The sequence below is a fragment of the Echeneis naucrates genome, chromosome 3, assembly GCF_900963305.1.
Source record: "Echeneis naucrates chromosome 3, fEcheNa1.1, whole genome shotgun sequence".
Lineage (NCBI taxonomy): Eukaryota > Metazoa > Chordata > Actinopteri > Carangiformes > Echeneidae > Echeneis > Echeneis naucrates.
In genome coordinates, this window is record NC_042513.1 from 13,603,312 (window position 1) to 13,630,231 (window position 26,920).

Below are 26,920 nucleotides of genomic sequence, written 5' to 3' on the forward strand. Positions count from 1 at the left end.
GAAGAGACACACTGTTGCTTCTAGAAATGATGATGTGTGTAAAGGAAATGTAGTTTAATGTATGTGAATGAGCAGGACTGCTTTATAATGTATATGTATGTATGTGTGTGTGTCTGTGTTTCTAAAATCTGCATACGATGGCACAAACAGAGAGTGTGTTTATGGTGCGAAGCACGAGTGGTTGAGAGGCCACAAAAGGATGCTGATGATTATGACACATAACACTCTGATTAACTTCACGTTTGACTGCTGGAGTTAAATGAATGTTTATCCAAATGGCAAACAAGCATCCCCCCTTACACACACACACACACACACACACACACACACACACACACAACACACACACACACACACACACACACACACACACACACACACACACACACACACACACACACACACACAACACACAACACACACCCCCCATTCCCTCCATCTCCCATCCCTCTGTACACCACGTGCTCTCATTGCTGGAGGTTTATAGAAGGGCGAAGAAGGAAAATGCTGACTGTGGGGCGTCTCTAGCAAAGCGTCCGCAATTGCTGCGGTATCACGTCTCACCCGTTACCATGCCAACGTCACTATGATGGAGTCTACTGTTGGCACCGCACTCTGGGCATGTCACTCCACTGCAGATATGGTCACAGCTGGTTTACACCATAGGTGCTTTTCCAACACAGACCAAAACAACGGCTCTAAAGTCTTTAGAAACATTCATAACTGGCCGCCTCAATTAAAAGTCCCCTTCACTGGTGAGCTGCTTAAGTCTATGCTGTTCGAGGACAAAAGTGCAAGAGCAAACTTTTTAAAGAAATTGTAATAAAATACCAAAGTCATGCATGCCAAACTCAAGAGTAACATGTCCAGTCGCATAATCTTATCAGGACAAACAGATCTCTGCCTTCATTTTCTGCCCCGTCAACACCTCATCCCACATTAATGTGGTTAGGGTGTAGCTTCGCCAAAAGACAGGATGAAGTGCTCCTACATCCAGGGAGAGCTTGGAGTCGCTACCTTTATATTGAAAGGATCTTATAATGACTGCCCCTGGGGCTGTCTATCTGGAAGAAGACCTTGCTTGGAAGTCCAAGAACTAAGAGACATCTCTTCTTGGGGTCCCAAAGGAAGAATTAGAAAGCGCTTGCCTAGGAGAGGAGGGTCTGAAATCTTACTGCCACGTAACCAGGCTCTGGATAAGTGCAAGAAAATGGACGGATATGGAAAACAGATCTCAGGCTGTCATCCACCTCAGCCAATGAGACAAACTAGGATTCCAATCTCCAGAATCAGCACTGAAGGACTCGAGCTGAGACATCGCTACAGCCTGCTTCTTTTACACACCAAACAAGGGTGTTTCTTTTGGCTGTAGTTCATTAATGCAGACGCTTTCAAATGACAGAAATGATTCAAGAAACAAAATGAAGGTCCTGATCAAACCTAACGGTCATTTTTGGCAGTAGCATAGAATATATAGAGAGGGAAAGATATAGACTGTTAAAGGAAACTAAGACACAGCTCTGCCCCCTACTCCATCATCAACTTAATGACCTGAGTCACTGGTCACCATGAGGCAGACAGGACAGCTAAACTGGAACAGAAAAGGTCAGTAACGTGTCTGCTTTGTGCTTATTGTGTGGGAAAGAGTGGTGGTGTCAGTGAGAGTGGTGATGTGCAGCCTGTGTCTATCTGACAAAAGACTCATTGTAATCTGGGGAATAAAATACGCTAGAATCTGTCTCAGATCCTCTTCCTTTACAGTGTCGGTAGATTGAGCTTCACATTAGTCTGTAGGGGTGGGAATCTTTTACTATCTCACAATTCAATAATGATTTTTGGGGCTACGATACAATTCAAAATGATTTGATTCATAATAATTTCTGCTTCAATCTATAGGTGTCCAGTCTGCTTTGCAAGACAGAATGACAAATGGAGACATTAATTAAAGTGTCTTTTTCACATTTATAAGTGTTAAACATTTATCCATGCTGAGATGGAATTGTTGCAACTTTTGCATAACAGCAATATCACATATTGCTTAAGTAACAGAAATAAAAGTGTCTCTTTATAAAAGAATGCAGTTAAACATGGGTTCCTCATTTTGCACACTGTGAAGCTCATGTCAAGCTCGGTCTTCCCGGGCATTCGGTAACTAGGGCCATATAAAATCTGTGATCATGAAATAACGGAATTCATTATAAATATAAATAACACGGAAGTTTACATAAACTTTTTTTTTTTCTTTCCCGGAATAAAAAGGAACATATCTGTCGGGAAAATGCTCCGAGGGGGTCACTAATAATGCACGCCCCCCTACCCGTGAATAAATAAATAAATGAATGAATGTGGTAACGTGAGTGTTCGATTCCCAGTGGGGGCACCTGAACATGTCTAAGTTAATTGGTTAATCTGTGACGAGTAATGGACTGGGCTACAGCAAGGAATGGCGATAACCCCCCCGCTCCTAGACCAGACCAGACCAGACCAGACTAGACTAGACCAGACCTGAGACCGGACCCCTGCAGAGAGTAGAGATCAGATCAGATCTTTCCAGAGAGTAAAGAGACTAGACAAGACGATAGAATTGGGAAAAACTGGAAAAAAAAAAAAACATGAATATGGGAAACACTTTAACATAATTTGGGAAACAATTAAACAGATTTTATAGGGCTCTAGGTAAAAACCAAAATGAGTCCAAATCTTTGCATTCAACAAGGACGGGGGCCAGCTGAATCTCTCATTCCTCCATTGTTGTAGTTTCCTCCTTGTTTTTGTGCTTACTATGTAAATGGAGAGAGATAGCCTGCGGACTCGTTTTATTTATTTATTTGTTTTTGGATTTCGGGACATTTTAAATTGATTCTGAATCGTAGTAAATGAGAATCGTGATCCTGATATGAATCGATTTTTTGACACAACCCTGTTAGTCTCCACTCTAATTCATCATGAAAAAGAAAAATAATTTTTGGGAATGTCTCCATGAAATGGAAATTTAATTAAAAAAAAAAAAGAAAAGAAATGTATAACATGAAAGTATTCCCACCTTTTATTTAGCTATTAAAAGCCTCTTTGGCTGTGAGTCTACAAAACGTATGCACCTGGACCTTGCACCTTGTCCTATTTTTGTATTTTTGTGCTCAGTGAGATTAGATTGGGGAAGATCTGTGTGACTTGTCTTCAATCTGTTCTCGGTTGTGTAATAGAGACCTTTTTAGGGCTTGGTTTTAATCCTGGCATGCAGTGTCAAATGTTCATCATCATCAACACTTGTGTATCACTCTCTGATCTATGTTGTTGGCTTTTTACTTTTTTAAACGATAAGTTTGTTTTTGATTTTTTACAGATTCGCAGAAGTGTGTAAAAATATTTTTACTTTGTGTGGATATAGTGTGCAGAAAGTGAATACTTGGTGAAGGAAGTACTTACACTGAAAGATACAAAATACAGCTGTTTGAAAATATGACAGTGGGGTCCATGTTTCCATGACAGTCATGAGTCAAATATCATATTAATGGTATCAACACAATATCTACACACAATCCCTTCAGTGTCCGTGAAGACAAAGATGTCTTAAAGGAAAACCAGTTCTTTAGGAAATGGCACAAGGAGCTTCCAGACTAGCTGTAGGCTGCTTAGAGCAGCGGACCCAGGGCTCATGGGAGGCGGCGGATCAAACTCAAACTGAAAAAAGGCCAACAAAGTTCAAAGAAATAATTGCTTGACCTTTTCTAACTTTCATTGAAAAAGACGTGATAGAGAAAAAGGGGGTGAGGATGAAAGAAGAAAATAACCATCAAACTGTCCAGCTTCTACCTCTCGTTTCCAATTAAAGAACCACCAACAGAGCGTTTGTTCAGTCCTGGCTGTGGCAGCTACGCTATAATCAGTCAGACCTTCTTCCCCATGGAAGAAGGGCCCTGGTGTCTTTAGTCAACTGGCCACTCAGATGTTGGGAGAAAGAGTTAACCATGTGTGGAAATGAGCTGGGCTTTCACCACAGTGTCGTACATCAACATGCCAGTGTCATTAAGCACAAGCAGGCCCACAGAAACAGCCCATCTCAGCTCAGTGCAGTCTGTCTCCATGAAATTGCATTGGAAATGCACGGTGTGCATTAGTGATTCTTTTAAACTGTTGTCATTTACATTTTAACTATTTGGCTCACACTCCTACAGTGTCTGCAGATCCACAGTGAGAGCAAGAGAGTGAGGTGCAGTACTTCAACATTAAGGCTCATCACCAAAAAACATTTGCTCCAAGAGATGACTCAGGTTTGAACACTTTTTTAAAGGACTTTGTCATTATGGGAGGCATCTTTACTTCTCCTGACTGGAAAATTTTCCACAAGACTTTTAGCATTTAATTTTGTGTTTAGAAAACAGATAACTCAGCCAATGTTTCCAAAGTGGTGGACAACTGTAATACAGAACAGCTGACTTTCCCCCTACTGCTCCTTTAACTTCTTTTTTACCTCTCAGGTCTCTCCTGCTTAGTATAAAGTGGAGAGGTTGTATATTTGCAGCATAACTGCAAACACAAAACCAACCTGTCAGGTGAACTACAGCTGTGAAGAACTTGAGCTTTGACTGAGCAGCTGCTGCTAGACAGCTCAAGGCCCTTCAGAGTTCAATTGAGAAGGGGCGCAAGGAGGGAGAGAGATGTTTGAAATAAGCCTGGGGTGACGAGGATGGAGGGTGAAGAGGAGATTTAGAAGAAAGTAAAACACCACTCAAACAGAAGAGGTGAAAAAGGAACAAAAGACCAGCTGAGCATCAAATGGAAGACCTGACAAGGATGAACATCCGTGTTTCAGCCGCTGAGAGGCCCTCTGTGCTGGTACCCAGGGCACTGTTTCACTTCAGGGATCGCAAAACAGAAAAAAGAAGAAGAAGAAGAAAAAAAAAGCCCACAAAAAACAAAAACACAAGGGTGACCTCCTTTTGCCGATGGACATTAAGTAGGTAAAACTGAAAAAGGACCCTCCTCTTCAATGCTCGAGCTACACAAACACACCAGAGCATGACAAATGATTCGCTGTTTAATTTATTACGCTGCCAGGCGGGAGGATTTGCAGGGATGTTCTGTTCCAGCCTGCTGCATGCGTTCTCCCTCTTCCACCGGCACCTCCCACAGAAAGCGCAGCCACAGAGTTAATTACTGCTGCACTCGTACAAACACATCAAATAGGATTCGGTCTCTGCCACAATAAATCACCACAGACAGACTCAGTATTAAAACAAACCACTGGATGTTTATGCCTGGCCCTCACTAAAGCCAATCAGAGCTGATGGTGCTCCTCAGTTAACACCCAGAAGGACAGGCCACTGTGTGCGTGTGTGTGTAAGAGAGTTTTGTCATCTTCAAGGTGACTTTAGGAAGTTTTCTATGATAGCTAGAGGGAGGTTTAGTGTAGAAGTATGCAGCATCTCTTGTGAATTTGAGTGTGTAAAGGAGCAGGGTGTGTTGTAAAGTACACCATAGGAGCATAGCAGGCAGCCAGTGAATGCTGTTTAAAACTCCATTTCTGGTTTACAGGCCCTGGAGGAGGCTGGACACTGTCAGGGTTCCAGGGTAGAGCGAGCACATCAATAACTTGCTGCTCACTCTATCACTCATGCCTTTGCTTTCTCTTTCCCGTAAACGTTTTATACTCAAACTTATGTGCTTGAGTCACATATACAGCACATGGCTCGACTGATCGTCATTAAATTGACACTAGGTTAAGCTAAAGTCAGCTGGATCAAACCTTGAATCAGGATTTGAATGTGTGTATGCAGCTCTGCTAGCGTTGCCACATGTCACTATACCACCTAGTTACCTTAAGAGAACTGATGCTCTGTTGACTATAAAATTAGGCACAAGGTTACAAAAGACAGCGGCGAGCAAAGAGAGTGTAATGCCTAAAGACTAAGTCTGGAGGCCTCTGGAGGCCGCTGTGTTTCCTACACTGCACAACCCTGGCACAAATCATCACCCATTCAGAGCTGAAGCCATATAAACACAGAAATCATAAACTCTGTCATCTATAATACAGTGTCAAAAAAAAAAAGGTTAGTGTTCAGTGTAACATAAATACAAGAAGGAGAATAATGTACTTACTGGGTCCCAAGGTGATCTGCAAAAAATACATGCTTGCTGGCGTAGAGGAACAGTTCAGCCGGGTCATGAAAACAGGCTGATTCATCCCGTGGGAACCAAAATGCCCCCAGCAAATTAAATGACCTAATTCACCAGCTAAAAATTTTCGAGATACATTTTTCATTCATATTAGCAAGATTCAAGAATAACTTAGACACTTCTCAGCTCTGATTGGATTATTGTCATTCATCTAAATAGATATTTCTGCCTTGTTGCTACGGTGCTAATTACCAGAAAACATTCACACCATGGTCTAAAACCCACACCTGGGTTCCACTGCTTTGAGAGGGCCGAAGCATATGATCCACAGTTATATCAATTGATCTGGTTCTTTTCATTTTTCACTTATCTGTTAACACATGCATGTGGGTCAGAGCACGTACAGACACAAAGTGGAATTCAGCACCATATTATTGCAGGAAAGCATACTTTGTTTTCATTTGCAGCTTCCTGCCTCTGCACTAGTTAGCATAAGACTTCCCTACACTTTCGGGCTGTGCTGCATTTATCTGACTCAGAATAGCACAAAGCCCACGATAGCGTTTGAGCCACATCTGGGGTTTTGACATTCTTATCGTCCTGGCTGCTGCCAACATGGCGAAAGGTCGCTAGACATCAAGCGCTCCTCGTCCTGCTGCAGATCGTTTATTACAGAAGACTCCTTCTGATATCAGGCAGCAAGCGGACAGCTGGACCCCAGGTTCATCTATACTCACGTCAGCAGACCCACTTCTGATTCCCATTATGATAACCCGAAAAGAAGGCCAAGGCTTACAGTACTAATACATTTACACTGTAGAAAATGAAAAATTTTTGCCACGATCAAAGATTTATGAAGTAACAGTAACAACTGATATTGTGTATTTAGTCAATGACAACTTTAATACTCTATTGTCTAGAGTATTTTCTAAATTCTCTGACAAACATGAAGCTCCACAGAAAAAAAGAAAGTAAGGAAAATGTTAGTCTAAAGGGACAAAATGTGTCACTGAAATCCCAAATATCTGACATCTATGTAAGGTAGATTGCATTTTAAAGTTAAATCTCATTAACTTTAAAGAACAGAAAGCTGCTTCTTATAGAGGTGTTGGAGTGCAAAAGATTTTATGGGAACAGTTGAAGTTGATATATAGCTATGTCTGTTTTGCATGGCGAAAATATGCTGAATGTGTTAGAGATGTTTGTATTCTGTTTAATAGATTGAGAGGTCAGCACCACAACACATTTGTGTCACATTCACTGTGAGTTGATGACATTTTCAATAAAGACCAATGATGCTGAGGTAAACTTCACAAAGACACTGTCATGTTTGCTGGAGTTTGAACCTGCAGGTTGAAATTTCTACCTCACAGCGAGCTTCCCAGGTTAATAATACTTGAATCTGCTGATACAGTGATTCAATAAATATTTTCCTGGTCAGTTACAAAGTGCTCCTCTTGTAGTGTGTCATGATTCAGACGCCTGCAGCCGCCTATCAGATGAAGTTTTACATGCTGTCGCTGATGACTGAATGTGATTTGTTTTGATCTCTCGCTGTCTTGGTGGGTGACAGATAACGGGTGTCAACCAGCCTGACTACATCTCCACCACAGACAGATTACCTGCTGCAGCTGGCTTTGAGGCACTGCTGCAGGCACTCAGGAGGAAAATATGATGCTAGAAACTAGCACAAACCTAAATGAAGCACAAAACCTAACTGGACTACATATGTAAACTGCTTTTACCGAATAAGATTTAGCAGTTGTACTAAATCTTACAATTTTTGTGTAGTCACTTACCTGCTTGCACAGAAATGGGCCTCTCCAATAGAAAGACAGTCTGTTTCCAGTGTGTCTTGGTGACCTTCGGGCCTGTAGAGAACTTCACCTGGTGCAATAATATGCAAAAAAAATAATAAAAAACCCCAAAACAAACAAGAACATTACAAAAGCAAAAACCTCAAAAGCAAATGCTGTAAATCCATTTAACAGAAAGACAATCACTGCCTGCTGGGTTGAAGTCGTTTTACATCTATAAAAACGCAAAGAAATTTGTCTTGATATGAGCCCATAGGAAATCGTTGGGTCACATTCACATTGTGTCATGAGTGCATATAGTAAATTAGAAATTTTTGAGAGTAGAAAACATGTAAGGACTTCAGGTTCAAATACACAAGGAACCTTTGTAGGTCCCGAGGGAGTCTTGTTTGGAATCAAATGAAGGCGCACAAAAGGCTTTAACCTAGCTTATGTGTCATGCTCTCTATTACCTTTGTCTGATTTAGATTCAGCTAATCTTTATTGTATTTAACGTTTCATTGTTACAGCTCCCAGTGGAGGTTGGATTTCACTGGGGCCTCCGCAGCATGCGGTTTGAGTCTCAGGTACAATAAGAAGTGCAATCAAAAGGCATGAGTGTGTTGCTCACAGAGCTTGGTACTGGCTGTTCCAACTGGCTGGCTTCACTGGGTAAGTGCTTATATCAGCAGTCGACTAGGACTCCCTGTCGATTGCTGGCAAACGCCTCAGGGAGGAGGAATATGCTAAAGTGTGAACATAATTGAGTTTCTGTTAAATGGCTTGGTTGTTGCCGCTGCCGCTTACCTTGTTGTCACAGCCTTTGTCAAAGAAAATGTCAAAGTAGCCGACGACTGCCTGCAATGAAATATGAGGGGTATGTTAGAATGCGACAGTACAATAAACCCCTGGATTTGTTTGACTACACAGCAACTCCTGATGCAGAGAACTTAGGGAGAAGCAGTAGGCACAAGTCTCATGGTTTTAATAAGCAACTTGAGCTGCTGTGGTTACAACTGTAAACACAATTTACTGTTCAAGTATTTAAGATTCATCTTTCCCAAACCACTTCCTAATGGTTTCACCTTAAAAAGGGAGTAAGATCAGAATATTTCATTGTTGTCAATGTGTATATACAGTGTGTGCGACCCTGTTACAGATATAGTGTGCATTTATATTTTCTCTGTGTCCTCTCAGAAAACAAATCGGTTTCTCATTCAGGCTGAGTCAACAACATGTGCAATGTGCTCCTTCTCACCTCATCTGGGGGACTTGTCACTGGACAAAAGAAACAAATTATGAGGCAGTCGCCAAGTACACTGAGGCAATTTTGCTGACCCCCCCCTCCTGACAAACATGGTACATGAAATTAGCAAAGGTGGCAATTTCAGTTGACAGTGCTAAGTGCTAAGCAATCTGTATATGTATTGGTTCAAGAAAATAAATGTAGTCTTTGGGGTCCAAATGGATATGAATTTGTTCCCAATAGGGAAAAATGGGAAATGTATACTCGCAATGAATCCATTGTTGTGTTGCTACAATTGTGAAATATTTTTCTTTTTTTTCCCCCATGTTACCAGCAATGACTAATTGTGTATTCAATTGACTGAAACCCTGGATGGAAATGTAGTTTCTTTAAATAAAACATGTCTACTGGTGAGGATTTGCAGAGCATTGAACAAATCTGACTTAAAAAAAAAAAAAAAAGCTTCACACATCCAAAAACAAACTGAGGGGAAGTCTAGGTCCACAGTGTTTGCAGGTGACCGTTGTCACATATGAGGTAAAAACCAGCCCCCAGGCTTGTTTTCCTCCCATTTTTCCCCCCACTGCCCCACTGGAGGAAGAGCAGCACTCTATCAATCTCAGGAGCGCACTTGTAGTGGCAATGATGCAGAACTAATAGCTTTTAATCCTGACGCAGTGACAACTTGGAGGCCAGCTCTCTGAGACAAAGAAGAGGCAAATCAACGTGAGACAGGGCGAGAGAAGGGTGGATGAGAGGAAAGGCAGAGGTAAAAACAGGAAAGCTGAAAAAGAGGGGAGGAGCAAGAGACACAAGCTGTAACATTATGTAAAAGATGGAGAGGTTTCCCCAATGTTTCTTTTTTCCTTGTATCACTTGGGGAAGCATCAGTACCATCGGTTTACAGTGACTGCAAAAGTCTCAAAATTAAACTCCGCTTGTTGTTGCTGTTTTGCAGGTTAAACTAATTAAAGAGATATTTTAGATAAAGTACACACACAAAAAAACACACATCAGACTTGGTGATCATGGTGTTGTCAGAAGCTATGTTTGACAGACTCACCACACAGAGACTTCAATCAACCTTTATCGACTCAGACAGGAAGGGGCGGTACCGGCAGTCACAGCTAAACCACCAGAAAAGAGCCCAAAGAGGATGAAAGAGCATGTCACCCCAATGCAATTATGGCTTTTAATGAACGCGACAGAGAGGCTTGGTGCTGAGGTAATTAGGAAATTAGCCATAATTACTCATCAGGCAGAGCCGATTCACCTCTCTCAGTCAGAGAGCCAGAGATCATCCTTGCCATTGCTCTCCAATGACAACAGCTCGTAACCGAGATTGATTGTCACTTCTGCGTTGTGCAACTTTCACTGTGCAGTGAGAGGAGAAATTAAAATTTAGGCCAAGGAATGACGACATCACATATAAAACTGATGGAAAAACTCAGAGTGGAGAAAAAAAATAATACAAGAATGTGACGTACTTTCACATAAAAAAAAGTTATTTTGTTCAGATGAACAATAAGTCTGAATATGCACATTTGTTAACTGCTGTACCTGAAGCCAGTTATAATTTGTCATTACAGCGTGGGATCCTGTGAAAAAACTATATTTGAACTTCTTTGAAACCTGACAAGAAAACACAGTAAGGTCAAACATGAAGAGGCTCCTGTTTGTTCGTTTGCACTTGATCATTTGTGTTGTCATCAAAAGAGGGGCTATAAAACCAAAATAAGGCTCTGAAGGAAATCAATTCTGTTCTGAGCAACCTTATGCACATCACGTCAGCAGAATTAATATTCATATAAAAATACTCATGATTGCTTGATTGTAGTATTAATAATAATAATTTTATGATTTAAATAAACAACTACCTTCAATGGAGTATCTGACAGGTTGTGCAATTCTTCTGTACCCCATTGATATATGAGGGGAATACAGAGGGAGGGTTAAGAAAGTGAGCAAGACAGGTAGAAAGACAAGGGCAAGGGCGAGAGAGGGAAACTTAAGGCTCACTCACACACATGCATACAAGCACCAAAAAATAGTAAGCGCTTTTCATTTTCATCAGCGTTTAGCCTTGGGCCCCAGCTCTGACTGTGATAAGTGATGACAGTGGCCTCCCTGACAGCTCACGGAGGAGGCGTCGAAACACTGCAGCTCTCCAGCCTCCATTCTCCAGGAAGAGCAGCGGGAAAATTAATAATTATCATCATGGATAACACCAAGAGGGAGTAATTCATCATTGCCCCCCTTTCGCTTGGCTGTGTGTCAGTGAGATACGTGGTCCGGCCAGATACTATTATACAACAATAGGGGGACGTAAGGAGGGGAGGGTTGGGAGGGAATGGGAGGGGCAGTGAGGGGGATGTAGAGTGGAGGTGGGAAAGCAGTGGGCTAATGCGCTTTTGATGGGGTCTATCCAGGCGTGGAGGCTTCAAGCGCAACCACATCACAGAGGGGCTGGTGTGATCCCCTCCCCTCCACCTCTCCTCAGTTCCTCTTTGTCCAACTGCTGCCTCTCTAGTCAGGTGGAGCACAAATTGGCTTTGGCCTCAGTGCACCTCCCATTGGTGTCCCTCACTCATGCAACCTCCCAGACAAACAATTCTACTGTAACAGTCAGTGGGAAAGTCCAGAAACAAGCTGTGCAAAGCTCACTTGTTTGCTACATCACTGAGCTTTGTTCAGATACTTTCAAAGTAAAAAAAAATGGAAGTTAAGCTCACATTACGAGATGGAGGACAGGGTGGCAGCATTCACACAAAAAAATTAAAGGGGTAAAACATGATACAAAACAGAGGGAACATTGAGGTTTTGTGATTTGTGACATTTGGAAAATGCCAATTACGGCATCAGGCTAAGCTGGATCAAGACAAGAAGCACAATTTTAATTAAAATCATCAGAAAATCTTGCATTTAAGTGATAAGTGAAACACACAGCAAGCAGAAACAGAATACCTGGTGGCATGGAAAACACTTTTTAAGTCTTATCTGCCACTCTAGCCTTTTTTATTGTTGTAAGCTGCTATATTCTGTTAAACTTTACTTATTTACTTAAGAGTATAAAAAAAAAAAAGTAAAATCAGTGCACTTCCCCTTTAATTTCTCGCAGGTTGATATGAGTCAACATGACAAACATCAGTTAACAGTGAGAGATCTACTGATACTTGGCCTTTGAATGCTAATCCACTGTTGACAGTTAAATTTGTGAGAGGACTTTTCCATTAACAGTTTTTTAATATGCTGAAAGTCATCCTTGAAGCTAAGAAGTGTCTACTCTGTCAGCCCAGAAGGCCAACCCCCTACCCTTAAAACACATGCATGCATGCACACACAATTTAAATTTGATGGAAAGCAGGTTAAAGACAAATTGCAGAGTCTGTGGAACTACGTCAGCAGCAGTGACACAGAGGTGTTAAAATTAATTACAGACAGAAACTTATTCTCTCCTGCCATGCCATCAGCATACGTTATGTTCAGCCACTGGGAGGGGTACAGGCATTTCTGCTACCTGCTCCAGCTGGAAGGGTACTTGAATGAAAAAGAAAAAGGAAAAAAAAAAAAAAAGGTGAAAAAATACATACCCTGAGAGAATTTTTGATCAAGCATTTAATGAAAGTTTCAGTGCCTTTATATTCTGTATGCTCCTTCAAAGTTTGCAATTATAGACACGATGCATGCAAAGCACAGAGCATGTGAAATGTAAAAGGCAGGCAAGTGAAGGAGGGATAAAATAAAGCAAGAGCAAGAGGATTTGTCTTGTGCGTGAGCAGCACAGATGCAAGGGGTTGCGCTGTTCATTTAATGCAAGGTTAGGCAGGCTTAGCTGATGAATGGACTGTCAACAAGAGAACAAAAGCAGGCGCTCCATCACAGGACGGCAGCAAAGACGGCTCCTTACCGATCACTGAGCACTGGTCCAGGAACAGTTTACCCATCGCACAGGCTAACGTTTACTACAACTGAGGAGCTGCAGCCAATACTGACCTCAGATCGGTATCTTTACCCAACTCCTGCAATTCAATCATCACCACTAAATCCCAAAACAAAACTAGCCAGATGCTGGAGGCAAAGGGATGCCTTACACACAAAATGCCTGAATTAGACAAGCCAGGATTCACGGCACAAGGCAAGAGCACGACTGAATATGACATCTCCGCATCACATGATCCCTTCATCTGTTTTTGCTGTGGTGTACCTATGACATGACTTGAAATATATCCTAGAAATAGACACTGGTTGCTTTCAATTACAGAACAGAGGGAAAAAATGAGAGGATGTTTACAAATCCCATTAGGTCCAGCAGCCTTACCCAGGGAGCACAGTCCAGAAAATAACCATCTATTGATTATCCATTGAACCAATGCAGTAACACTGCAGCACAACACACAGCTCCTCAAACACAATGGCCTTTTCCTTCTCACTATCTCTCTTTTTTTTTTTTTGGTTTGCAGACAGATCACTTCTAAGAGCTGAGTGTGGTGAGTGCTGTGGTTGCTCTGTAGTGTGTAGGTTGCTGTTGCCGGTGGAGAAAAATGTAGCTGAGACATTGCAGGAAGTTAAGAAGGGTGCGTGGGGACAACTAAGAGGGAGATGGGAGGCGGTGGTGGTGGGTGGGTGGGGGGGGGGTTGATAGAGGCTTCCAGCACTTCACCAAATAAACTCATAAACCATTCTCCATGCTTTGGTGCCTACAGCAACTGAGGACAGACACTTCGATTTTGTGCTGTGCTGTCATTGGTCAAGCTGACCTACGCGCCACAGCCAAAGGTTTCAGAGCAAAGGTTTAAGATGAGTCATGTGATGTCTTTGGTGGGACACATTATTTTGATCTATCATTAAAAGAAAAGTTGTAAATGATCATAATTTATTTTCCATGATGAAGGAATATGCATCATCTCATATATTTACACAGTGAAGCTGTTGGTGGTTCACTGGGTAAAAGGCTGTTAAATAAATATGTGTGCACAGAAATCATTAACTTTTTTAAATGATTACTTTTGGGTGCAAATACAAGACAGTAACACCATAAACTAAATAAGACAGAGATGGGAAGAAAGAGGAAAAAGATACAGGGATGGGGAAAAGCACCATCTTACAAATAAATGCACCAATTGTAATTGATCATTGTGTGGGTTGTATGATATGGGATTTAATGTGCAGACTGAGGTATTAACAAAATGCTCTGAGAGAGTAGACAAACAACAACAATATCAAGTTGATTATTTTTAAAGGATTCTTTAACTAGAACATTATTTAATCAGTTGTGTCCACAGCCTTACCAATTTTAGACATGATCTGTTTTTAAAATAGTAAATTGTGTGAGTTGCTGAGAAGTGGTATGTTATTTCAAGTTATTGTCTTATGTAATGTGAAAGTAACCAGTATGGGTTAGAGTTAGAGTTAGAGTATTTTGGTGGCACTTCAACATGATGAGAGACCCTCCAGTGTACATTGTTGGGGAGACTAAATTATTGCACTGCAGTTGTGAGTATAGACGCTTGTGTGTGTGATCCTTATGCACACAAATGATTGACTAACAAGCACAAAGGGAATTCAAGGGTAGTGATTAGTTTTTAGTTGCTGAATCGGGGCTGACTACCTTACAAAGTAATTCCTTTTATAGTTTTACGTAAGGAACTGAATAGACAGATGACCAGACAAGTATCTAAAAAGAAGGCACAAATATGAGAGGCAGCTGAATGTGTTTTTGTCATGGCAAACAGGCTGAGAACATTCACTATGCCGTATGACACATAATTCAAAGTCACCGTCACCACTCTGATTCGATTTGAAACTCTATTAACTATCCAACTGACAGGCATCCTTTTAAATACAGAAACATTATCCATCAACAAGACCTGACTGATGTCTCTGCTGTTTGTACAGTCCTGTTCCCTCTGCACAATATCTCTAATAAATGTGGTACCGGTGGATGATAAAACTTTCGTTTTAGCCCAGTATGTTTAACGCTTGGCCTCAGCTGGAACTGAAACAAACTGACCTGGGTTAATTCGGTGCCTTCTTTGTGCAGAGATACAGCAGGTTGTCAGTCAATTAGTTAGCAATAGCATTATCGATACGATTTGTGTGTGCGCGCGCTGCTTACCGTGCAGTCTGCAGTGTTTGTTATCTTCAGGCAGAAATCTGATGAAAACTCCAGCTCAGAGAGACATACTCTGTTACAGTCAATGGTCTGTTGAATGTCAGAGAAACACATCATATGAGGCACAACAAACAAAAAAACTTTGAGACAAATAACATCTATTTTCAAGAAAACGTCTCTTTCTCATAGCAATCTAAGAAAAACAAGAAAAACATTATTTAAGAATTTCAAATAAATTTATCAAAAAGAAAAATTTAAGCAACCCATTGACATAAGTACTTGGACACTTGAAATGTCAAGTATCTCTTTTTTAAAGTATAATTTTTGGGGTCTTTTAAGCCTTTATTCTGACAACAAAAGAACAACAACATTAGGAATGAGAACAAAAGCTAATGTTAATAATCACAGCTTGTTTGTTTCTGTTTTAAATATATTGAACATAGGCTATTTATTTGGCATGAAAAATAAAATAGCTGAAGAGCTAACTCTCTTGCAGTAAGTTAAAATAGTGAGTTATCCTCCTGTTAATCAATATGACCTGAATGCAGAGTGAATTGGGTGGGGAGTTGGGGGTTCTTTTAAATGGCAGATATTGTAAATAGGGTAAGCACCATATACCATAAGTTTGAAGTAACAAAAAGAACGAGAGGTATCAGAACAACAACAGTTTTACATGTGGACTCAATTGTGGAGACCATGACTGAGTGTGAAACGTACATTGTAGGTTGAAAGCCTTGGTTTTCAGGTTAAACACTCCTATCACAAAAAAAAAAAGGAATCTGTTTTGGTGGGAATTTATAATTCCATAAAAGAGCTCTCAATTTTACGGAATAGCAGCCAGTCTTAATGGAATGCTATTGGATCGTATCAAGGGGAGGCAATAGATGAGAGTCCATGTAATTTGGGCAGAGTGGCTGTCTATTTGTCACTGGAGGGAAGAAACTATCGATTAGAGGATTCAAATTCCATTATATCAATTTCTCCCCTCATTCATCACATCCATAGATGGATGGAGGACATGCTACTTAGCAAATAGGCCAACCAGCAAAAAGCCACGCAGTAGTATGAGAGATTCAGGAGAGGCATCTAAGTTCTAACATGTGGAAATGAATGTGTGTGTGTTATGTTCGTGTTTGTTTTATCTTTGCGTAATGTGTGTACTCTCCCATCAGCTCAGTGAAAACTGCTTTATCCACAGGAGGCCGAGAGTAATGAAGTTTCCTTAAGAGGAACTTAAACAAGGATTAGATAGATCGATCACCCAATGCTAGAGCATCAACACAAAGACACACGCACGCGTACATGTGTGCATACAGACACTCTTCAGGGTCCTATCTCTTCCTCTTGAGATAACTCCTGCTCTCCTTCTCTGTGCTCGAGCCTCAAAAACCCCTTTTCCCGAGCTTGTGGTATAGATTTGTGGATTTGACTGACAAACTTGTTTACCCATATATCTGTCCGATACAGTGTTAATTATCACATATTGGATGGGTGGTGTCTCATTCATTCATTCATTCATCCATCTTCTACTGCTTATCCGTTTCCAGGTCACTGGGGGTGCTGGAGATAATCCCAGCTCACATCGGGCAACGGTAGGGTCACCCTGGACAGGTTGCCAGTCCTTGACAGGGCCAACACACAGAGACAGACAACCACTCGCACTCACACTCAGACCTACAGACAATTTAGAGTTACCAATTAACCCAAACATGCATGTCTTTGGACGGTGGGAGGAAACATGCAAACTCTGCACGGACTCTGAAAAGAAAGGCCCTGGGTCGGGAATCGAACCCAAATTTTGTTTCGTCTTTTGTTTATTATATTGTGCAATATCTATGTGACCTATATGACCTACCTGGTCTTTGTTGTAATTTCGGAAACACTTAGACACAAAAGCAATAAAACTTCATATTGTGTCAGTGACATACAGTATAAGCATGCTTACCTGTATGACTACAGGTTCAGAGATGAGTGTCTCTGCTTTAACCACTTCAACCAGAGCCTCGGGCACTACAGCCTTTTTCATGCATGCCATGTTGAAGCCGTAGACGTCGTCCCAGAATCCAATGCGGTCTTGGTGCTTCTGTGGGTCTCCCAGTGCTGCCAGGCTGATATTACAAAGGTCTGGATAGACTGTGGAGAAATGACATGAGCAGAGAGTCAACTTTGAACTTCATCAGCACTGTGGGGGGGAAATCAAACCTGAAAATATCAAATTAAAAATTGAAAGCACCTAACAAATGTGTCACTGTCCATATTAAACAAGGTCACTGCAATGTAAGTGCTTTTAATTATGAAGTCTGCTTTTTAGTCAATATGTTGGAATTTATTTTGCTAAAAACGGGAGCACATTAATAATAACTAAGGAAAAGGTGGACAAACTTTACTAATGTGCTTCATATGAACAAATTTAATAACCAAGCTATTCAACAAAATGTAATCCTAAATCCTTAACATCTTGTGGGTGTGGAGCTTTGCATCAATTCCACAAGGCTGCAGTAATGACTATATCCATCACATGTGCACAAAACACGGCCATATGTCAATTTTGTCCTATTTTGATGCTTACATTTTGCACAATAAATGTCCAAAATGTGCACTTGGTCAAAGTATGTCATGTTGTTACTGTAACTGCTTCTACTCCTCAGAGTTTTTTTTTCTGCTATAGTGCTGCGAACCAGGGCAGTTACAAAACTGATTTGCACAAAATGTTTTTCTGAGGCTGTTACCAAAGGAGGGCATGGTAATTTAGTAAACTGCAAAAAATATATAAAAAAAAACCCTAAAAAACATTGATCCCCCCCCCTTTTTTTTTTTTTTCAAGACACAAAGTCAAGACAGCAACACAACAGCAAGCATAATTTTCTTCATCATCCCTTTTAACATCGGCATGCTAATTAAACTTGGACTTAGTTGAGCTGTTAAGTAAAAGAAAATGAAAACATTGATATGATCTTTGTCTAACACGGATTCATTACTCTGGATGGAATCATTTTTAAATTGTTGGAAATTGGAGTGTTGAATAATAAACAGCTTGTGCTGAGCAGTTAGATACTAAGGGCTTCTCTATTACTGATCTGAATCTGTGGCTTTGGAAAATCCATTTATTTCACTAGTTTCCTTTTATAAAGAAGAGTCAGCATAGGCAGTCAGTTATTGTCACTATGCATGTTACATAACACACTGTCTACTGGATAAACATTAACCATTTCTTAAAATGAGAATTAAACATGAGCCTTAATGTCTTTTCATTATGTTTTCATATCTGAAAAGATTCCTTTGTGTGGTTAATATGCTTGGTGATTAAGCCAGTGCTGAGTCGCTTGAAGCCACTGGTATCCCTATAGTGAAATAACATTACCCAACACAGAGGCCTAGAGCCTAAACTCAAGTTTTGAATTAACTAATACAGATCTAACAGGAAAGTAGGAAATAAAATCTAAAATAAAATCAGTTAGCAGGAAGCTAGCTGCAGCTTTGGCAGACAGCAAAAGTTAGCAATGACAACTACTCCTGGTAGGAACTTCTGCTTTTCCTTCATTCATTCATTCATTTTCTACCGCTTGTCCGTTTCTGGTTCGTGGGCAAGGGCGGGGTCACCCTGGACAGGTCGCCGAACCTGTGACTTTCTTGTTGTGAGGCAACAGCGCTAACAGCTATGCTGCCATGCTGTTCACTTCTGCTTTTCATGAACATGAAATACAGAACTAATAGGAATATTTTGTGAACAATGAATAAATAGCAAATAGCTGGATGCAATGAATGTGATAAAAAAATATGTTACTCGAGACTTCTTTTTCTTTTTTAAAGAGTAGTAAAATGATTTTAGGGCAGATTGGAAGCTACAATGAGCTGCTATTGAAATGGGGTAGGGCTAACCTTGTAGTTTGCTAACTTCCATAGAAGAGTTAACATGCTGGCAGCTGTTGGGGGTATAGAAATGAAATTTTCTGCTGGTAAGTAAACAGCCATATGAACATATAGCAAACAAAAGAATTCTGCTTTGAGGTAAAGAAATTAGGCACAATAGCCATTAAAGTACAGTGAGCACAGCAGAAGCAATAGCAGATAGCAAAGAGGTGACAAATAGTCATAAGAAACTGCCTTTAGAACCAATACAACAAGAGGAATTTAGCAGCAGCATCAATCATTAAAAGACAAAGGCACATAAATGTACTCAAACAATCCAAAGGCAACAAGCAAAAGCAGCATTACGCAACCTCAGAAAAGAATAACTTTGTGTATTAACTTACCAGATGCTACATTTAACCACAAAGGTTTCCTCAAAATAGCCCACAGACATGAACATGAGCTTTGATGCTGAGCTACTCTATTTGCAGTTTAGTTACAGGTAACCAAGTTTTGGGAAAATGTGTTAAAGTCAAATTAAACAGTGGTCTGAAAAATTTGCATGGGCATTTTAATTATTTTCGGGCACGAAAATATCAGGGTTAATTTAATTATATGTCTCTGCCAAAAAATAAAGAAAAAAACCCCAGAAAGCACAAACTTTTGTACAGTGAGTTTTCTTCTGTTAATAATACAAAGCAGTGAACCGTAAAGGTTGAATGGATGGTGGCAGCTCAGTGATGGGCAACTCATGGCCTCTCATCATTAGCTGAAGACTACTTGTGACCCTGTGAGTGTCACAATACCTTATGACTATGCACACATATTGGCATACACACACACAGACATGCAAACAGCATGTCACTTCATTTTACTCTGATTATTGATCGCAGTGAGTAATTATGAGGTCCAGGTGAGAGAAGGGGGTAGGGCTGCTGATTGGGCAGAATTGGGGCAGGCCCGTATACCAGACCCACTGAAAAAGAAATAGAGACAGAGAGACGAATAGGCAAAGGGGTGGGGGGGGGTACCCTGGTGTGAATGTAGAGGGAGAAAGATGGAGGGGGTGGGGGGGTACATGGGCGTCCCCAGATTCATGGCTTTGACATCTGCGTCCTTCTCGACTCGCTGCTCACAGCCCGTTTGTCATGTGCCTGCACCCCCACCGTCCCTGCTCTCCACATCACCCCTATTGGTCGGCTGTGAAAGAGCGAAAGACAGAGTGGGAGGGGGGCCTAGGACAAAACCGATCTCTTTTCCCTGGACGCTGTGCTGTGCCAGGCATGCAGGGACACACTTAAGGATGAAGGGGACGTTAATGTAGTGGGGAGAATGAGGGAGCTGCTGTAACTCTCCTCTAATGTAGCTTAAACACACATACAGCAGGAGGGTTGCATGGCTGGACTAATAACTCAGCACAGCCATGTGTGCGCGCACACTTAAAATCTGAAATGAACTCAAAAACAGAAGTTTAACCTGAGATAAACATAAAGCAACATAGTTCATATGTTAACACCAACTTCCAATAAATGAAATCAAGGCATGTACCTTAGTTTGTGATTGTGCAAAAATAAGAGTCTGGTTATGCTGAAAAGCATGGGTCTTTGCTTCACAGGTTTGCACATAAATACTGCCCTGGGCCTGTTTACCACTGAATAAAAATAACAAAATGGAGGAGCCTCATACCATGTTAAATTGGTCATTAGAAATAAACTGAAGCTATACAATTTGCATGACTATTATACATGCCCTGCAATTTTAAACTTATCTAACGTTACCCAGAGGAGCTCTATATGAGAATGCAGATGTCTGGATTAGTTGGATTGGACATTAACTGTACCTGAACCTCCAATGGACAACTGAGACCATGTGTCAATAGAGCAGATCATTCACAACAAGCACATGGCATTTGATATCCTCCTTCCTGCATGCCCTGTGCAGGTTCCATTGGCGCCTAAAATTTTCTCAGTTTCTTCATAAAAATAATAAAACATCATCATACTATCACAAGTCCCAAAAGTAGATAAAGAGAAACTAACAGCAGCCCATTTGCAGTTTGCTAAATGTGGACAAGCCAGAAGGCTAATGCAGAAATGTTTTACGGACAAATGAAACCAAAACATAGCTCTTTGGTTTAAATGAGAATCATTATGTCTGGAGAAAGCAAAACATTGTATTCTGGCACAAGAACTTTATCCCATCTGTGAAAACTGCCAGTGGCATCATGATGGTTTTATCCCGTTTCACTGCATCTGAGCTGGGATAGCGTTTCATCATCGATGGAACAATGAATTCTGAATTACGCCAATGAGTTCTAAAGGAAAATGTCAACACATGCCCATGAACTGAATCTCAAGAGATCCTGGGCCATGTAGCAAGACAACAACCTTTAGCACATTCTACCAAATAATGGCTAAAGGAATAAAGTTAACTTTTTGGAATGGCTAGTTCTAACCTTAATTCACTCAAAATGTTGTAGAAAGACTTGAAGCAATCACCATCTTAGAATTTAAGCTGTTCTGTAAAAAGGAATGGGCAAAAATTAGCAAAAGTTTGTAGAAAAGCTAAGTTGCAGTTGTTGTTGCACAAGGGGACCATACAAGATACTAAAAACAAAGATTTACTTATGCCACTCACAGATACTTAACATTGGATAATTTTCCTTCTAAATTAATTGTCAAGTATTATATTATTGCCTTGTTTAATTGGACTCTCTTCATTTTTAGAACTTGCGTGAAAATCTGATGCTAATAATGAATGTATTTATAAAGAAATATAGAATATTCGAAAAGGTTCACAAACTAACACTGTAAACAAGAACACATCCAACATGGACAATCTCCCATTGTGTGCTGTATGTGCGAAAGGGCAAATCTGGCCAACAATCGCCTGAAGTGAACTGTTGGGATTTCATATGATAAAGCAGCTATAATGATCTGCTTCATATAATTTGACAGATAACCAATGTCACAAAAACCAGAAATCCAATCAAACAATCAGCTCACAGTCCAGAAACTTTAAGTGCTTCATGTGGTCGGACTGCAGCTGAAATTAGATAAAACAAATGGTGTACACCCACCGCTCCACTTGTTGGTGCCAGATTATTTATTTCAAGCATTTTAATTTCACTTCCTATAATGCTCCCTCAGAGTCTCTGGCTTAAATGCTCATGACAAACCATATGGCATCCTCTGACCTGTCACTTTCTGAGTGACTGTTTGCCTGTCCCATCTCCCTTGCTAACGTGTCTGTCTTGAGAGGGGAGTGTGACCTCTCTCTCATGTCCCACGAAGCAACTAAATGCAGCGTGGTGAAACCGTTCTTTAGTTGAATCACATTTGGCAGAAGCTAATAAATTTGGTCAGCAGGGATAGGATGACCCCAAAGACTGAGCCACACACACGCGCACCACCAGCCATACAGGAGACATGCTGTCTCTAAAACAGCTGTGTGTCAATTTGAGGTGAGCTGCTGAACTTCCCCAATGACTGAACCATTCCCACTCAGCTGTTTGTCACACCATCTCTGAGCGTTGCTCTGAATAGAGGGCGGAACCCTCTTTCAAGTCATATTAAAAAAATTCCTTATAAAATTCAGACATCTCTTCAATTGGATTCTCTATGTTAAGAAAAGTGCCGGGGTGTTCATTGCTTTTTAAAATCTGTGCACAGGTACGGTTAATTCTGTGGGAAATTTAGGAAGATCACTGCAAAAAGTTGTTGCATAGATACATCCACAAATGGATTCCAAATTAAATCAATTCAATATTTTCTGCAACCTCAAATCCTCAATATTGTGGTTAGGAGAATGACTGTGTGACCTACCTGAGCCCCCGTCAGCCAAGTAGAGATCTCTGGCATACAAGACAGAGTCCAACATGGACTCAAACAACAAAAAGTATCCCTGGAAGAGAAGAAATACACATTACTACTCCAGCACATTTTATAGGAGAAGACATAGCAGCTTCTTATTCAGTATGACCTGTTGTCGTTGTCTGAGGCGTGTAATAATTACAGGCTATGAGAAGGCTAAAAAACTGCTGGTCTATTCAACTATTTTTTTTTATCCAACATCACTAGGGTGAAAATGTGAATTAACATTGAATGTGAATGCAGTGATGTGCCCACATGGTCTGCTGCCCAGCATCCAAAGGTTTGACCCTGGGCTGACCTCCCGTTCTGCTCCAGTAGATGGCACATTAACCATGGTATTAATTCATTAATTCTGAAATTGAGTTTTGTCCACATCTTGTTGGCTTCGACCTGAGTGGCAGATCTTGCTGACAAATGGCTTTTTTTGCCTCGCATCCCTGTCAACTAGAAGACCAACCAATCGTATGTGCTCAAGCTGCAACACTAGAGCCTTCAATATATTATTTGTGAGCATAACATCTGAGTTGGTTCAAACAGATATTGGGGGGGGCGCACATCTCCATCAGGAAAATGGAGGTGGAGCAAAAACATGCCCATTTTACTGCAATGTCTGGCAAACGCGAATCAATTCGGTGATAAATATTGTGCTAATATGGCACATTTTAAATTCTTTATTTATAAATGTATATTTATAATACGGATTTTGTAAGAATAAAGGGCACAATAAGGGAAGCTGTTCTTGCAACTATCCAAGCAAGATGTAAACGGCTATACCATGAAATTAGTTAGTTATGTTACGAGTTATGTGTAAGTGTTTAATGTCTGATTTCTCCTAGGTCAGAAAAAGGACAAGGAGAGATGAGGTGTTATGATGAACAGAATGACAAATGGAGGAGAGGAAGAACAAGACAGAGTGATAGAGGGTGAGAATGCAGTGGCCAGCTGAATAGTAATTTTGTGAGATAAGAGCCTTATTATTCAAATACGGACTCGGAGGGAGGAGGGGAAGCAGCAGACCAATAAGGGAAACAGCCCTGATTTATAACTCCCAATACTCAACATCGCTGTCATATGCCTGAACTGATAACGATGACAGGGATGAAGCCAATATAACCGACTCATCCTGTACAAAGCGGCAAAAGGAAACATCCTCTTTATTTATTGATAGCAGACTGGTCTGAAACAAAGTCAGACTGGCTTGTCTGCTGCTGACTGCTGTGGTCCAGTCAATGTCCTTCGCAAAAGGGCAGGTCATTTTTAAAACTCTCACACAGAGTACACTGGCCTCATAATTTAGAGCCCAATTTCACAGGACACTGATTCACTTGAAGGAAAGAGGATATGAGAGAGAACAAGATGGCCAAAAGCAGAGTCGCGCCTTACTTTTATCGTCAACAATGCTCCAGGATTACTAACTCCCAACTGCCCTCCATGTCCTGCCACACTTCCCTACTTGATTTGAAGAATTAATTAGACACATCCACGTCTGATTAAATTGGAATGAAAGGGTCAGACATGAGGCAACAGTTTGAGCCCAGTGTTGAGTTTTTGGGTTTTAACAGCGTCCAACTATACAGTCTAAATGTCTGTATTTCATATTTTATAACGAAGGATAGTGTTAGAGATTTGACTTTGTAATGACACAAAGTGAAGGAAATACACTTTTAAGCAACTTCCATCAAAAGTGCTGTATTTAAAATGTCAGACCACAAGATTACCACTAGTACAAAAAAAAAAAACAAAACTTTGTAGGTGCTACAGTAAATTAGGAAATAATCCAACAAAAAACCTAACTACCTATTAAACTACCACATTTAACATATTTCAAATACATGTATGTTTGTTTCCTCCTTTGAAGTTGAACTATCCTAGTTCACCATTTCCTCCTACTTCTAGTTTACTTTCAAGGCAAAACTAAACAGATTATTACAGATTAAAGTGATAAATGCCCAAATGTCTTGTTTAGAAAACCCATTATGTTACAGCCTGGCCTATTTTACTCCCCAGTATCACAAAAAGATCTTGATGTATCTGTTAATGCTGACATGTTTGTTAAATCAATACCCGCAAAGAAAAGCTGATTGATTTACCTGGTTAAAAAAATGTGCTAGTTGAAAACTGGACCAAAAAAAAGAAGACATCATCTGTCCTCGCTTTATTCAATCTCAAAACTAGACTTATTTACTAACTTTTTTGATACCACTTCCACCAACTGATTTGCCTGTCTGCAGGCCCGCTGGCATGCGGAGTTGCTGGTGTGAGGAAACAGCTCCGTTTACTGTCAGGCTTGAGCAGGCGATGCTCTGCAGCACAGTCACTGTGCATTTCCATAAAAGAGACTAATGAAAACCTAATGAGAATGGGCTGGAGCAGCTTATACACGTTAACAAAATTAGCATATAAAAGACATTTCCCTGAATGGGGTACCCCACACACTCATATGTAAATCTACACATACAACAATACACTTACAAAAGGAGAATAAACAGACTTTTACTGTGTTGTTACTTTAGTCAAAAACCTTCCCAGGTTCAATGAGGTGTCACTATTCCAAATTGTACACAGAGCAAATACATACAAGTATTTTTGCAAACCCCACATTGAAAATTAGTGTTTTCTGTGTTGCTGTTTATTACTGTTGCAATGTTCTCTTATCTCAAGTTGCAGGAAGGAGAGTAAAAAAATTATATACAAAATCATTGTCCATCAGTCCTTGGAGACATTGATTGGCTGTAAATTACAGGTGCTGAGAGACACTGTGGAACTAAATTTGCATCAGCAGTTTTCACTTTCCTCTGTATTCCATTTCCCTCTCCTCCTACATTCAACACACATGTCCCTCAATTACTGCAGATAACCATCACTTCCAGTCCCAGGAAGGACCAAGCCAAATGGGAGATGGTGTGCATGCATGGATGTACATGTTCCTGTGTGTGTGTTCGCTTGATACATCAATGAAGGCAGCACCTCTACATCAGCATGCCCTCTCTCTGTTCTGTTTCTCAGATTACACAAAATTAGCATAAACATATTACAAACATTGGTGTAATATATTTTAGTGCAGTCTTGCTTCAAGTGTAAATGGTGCCAGTTTCAAGCTAATTTCCATTTTAAAGTCATGCAAATGGTGAGTCAACAGGGAAGTAATCTGCAGTACAGATACAAGGTTATTCGAAGCAGGAATCTAGCGTTTTTAAGCCATGCTTCCATGGCCTCTTGAATTTATTTATTCAAATAAGAATGCAAGAAGATGATTCAAGGATGTACATGTATCTGTTGCCTTTATCTTTTCTTTAATTTCATGGTCCTTAATCTGACCATGTGTAGAGTATGTCTATGGGGGTATTTATATTCTGAATCTTGAAGAAACCATTCCGCCCCCAAAAGTGCACTTCTTCGAAAACATTAATTCCAGTAGACCATCGCATTTTTCTCAAAAACCTTATAAAAGAAATAAACGTTTGCAGCTATGGACATAAACTGTGTTGATCTCTATCATGAATTCCCACCTCAGTGACAACTGTGCAAGGGTGTAATTTCTAAATAACTCTTCTGTTCACACATTTAAGACTTAAAGTTCTGCATAATTGAGAATGTGGACACTTAAAGGGATGGGTGAGAAACATATGTATGGTTGCCAAAAACCAATATGCGTTGAAATCTCTGCTCACTTAAATAATGTTTAACAAATGAATGAATAAAAGACCATGACATAATTAGATATCTTGTTAGGTTTTACAATCTACTAATAACCAATTAATGGGGCATAGAACCTCCATCATGTCACCACTAGATGTCATGACCAGATAATCCGATATATAATACAGACTCAGTTCCCAACAAATTTAATTTACTGTGTGGATTTTAGAAAAAGGCACCTTGACATGAAAACTTTAAGGTCAAAGTCTGAGTCTATAAAAATCGAACA

General features: G+C 40.4%; 1 protein-coding gene across 2 annotated transcripts in view; it reads right to left on the reverse strand.

Annotated features, from left to right (window-relative positions):
* prmt3 (protein arginine methyltransferase 3) overlaps positions 1-26,920 on the reverse strand; it is a 45,924-nt gene that overhangs the window by 717 nt on the left and 18,287 nt on the right. The window contains exons 11-15 of one of the 2 annotated variants that reach the window (XM_029498965.1): positions 22,945-23,023; positions 17,217-17,404; positions 15,275-15,361; positions 8,721-8,771; positions 7,917-8,004 (exon numbers count right to left, since the gene is read on the reverse strand). In XM_029498965.1, the coding sequence (XP_029354825.1) occupies positions 7,917-8,004; positions 8,721-8,771; positions 15,275-15,361; positions 17,217-17,404; positions 22,945-23,023 (493 nt within the window). Of the gene's footprint in view, positions 1-7,916; positions 8,005-8,720; positions 8,772-12,279; positions 12,697-15,274; positions 15,362-17,216; positions 17,405-22,944; positions 23,024-26,920 lie in introns of those variants that run through there. The other variant, XM_029498966.1, reaches the window with a different exon arrangement.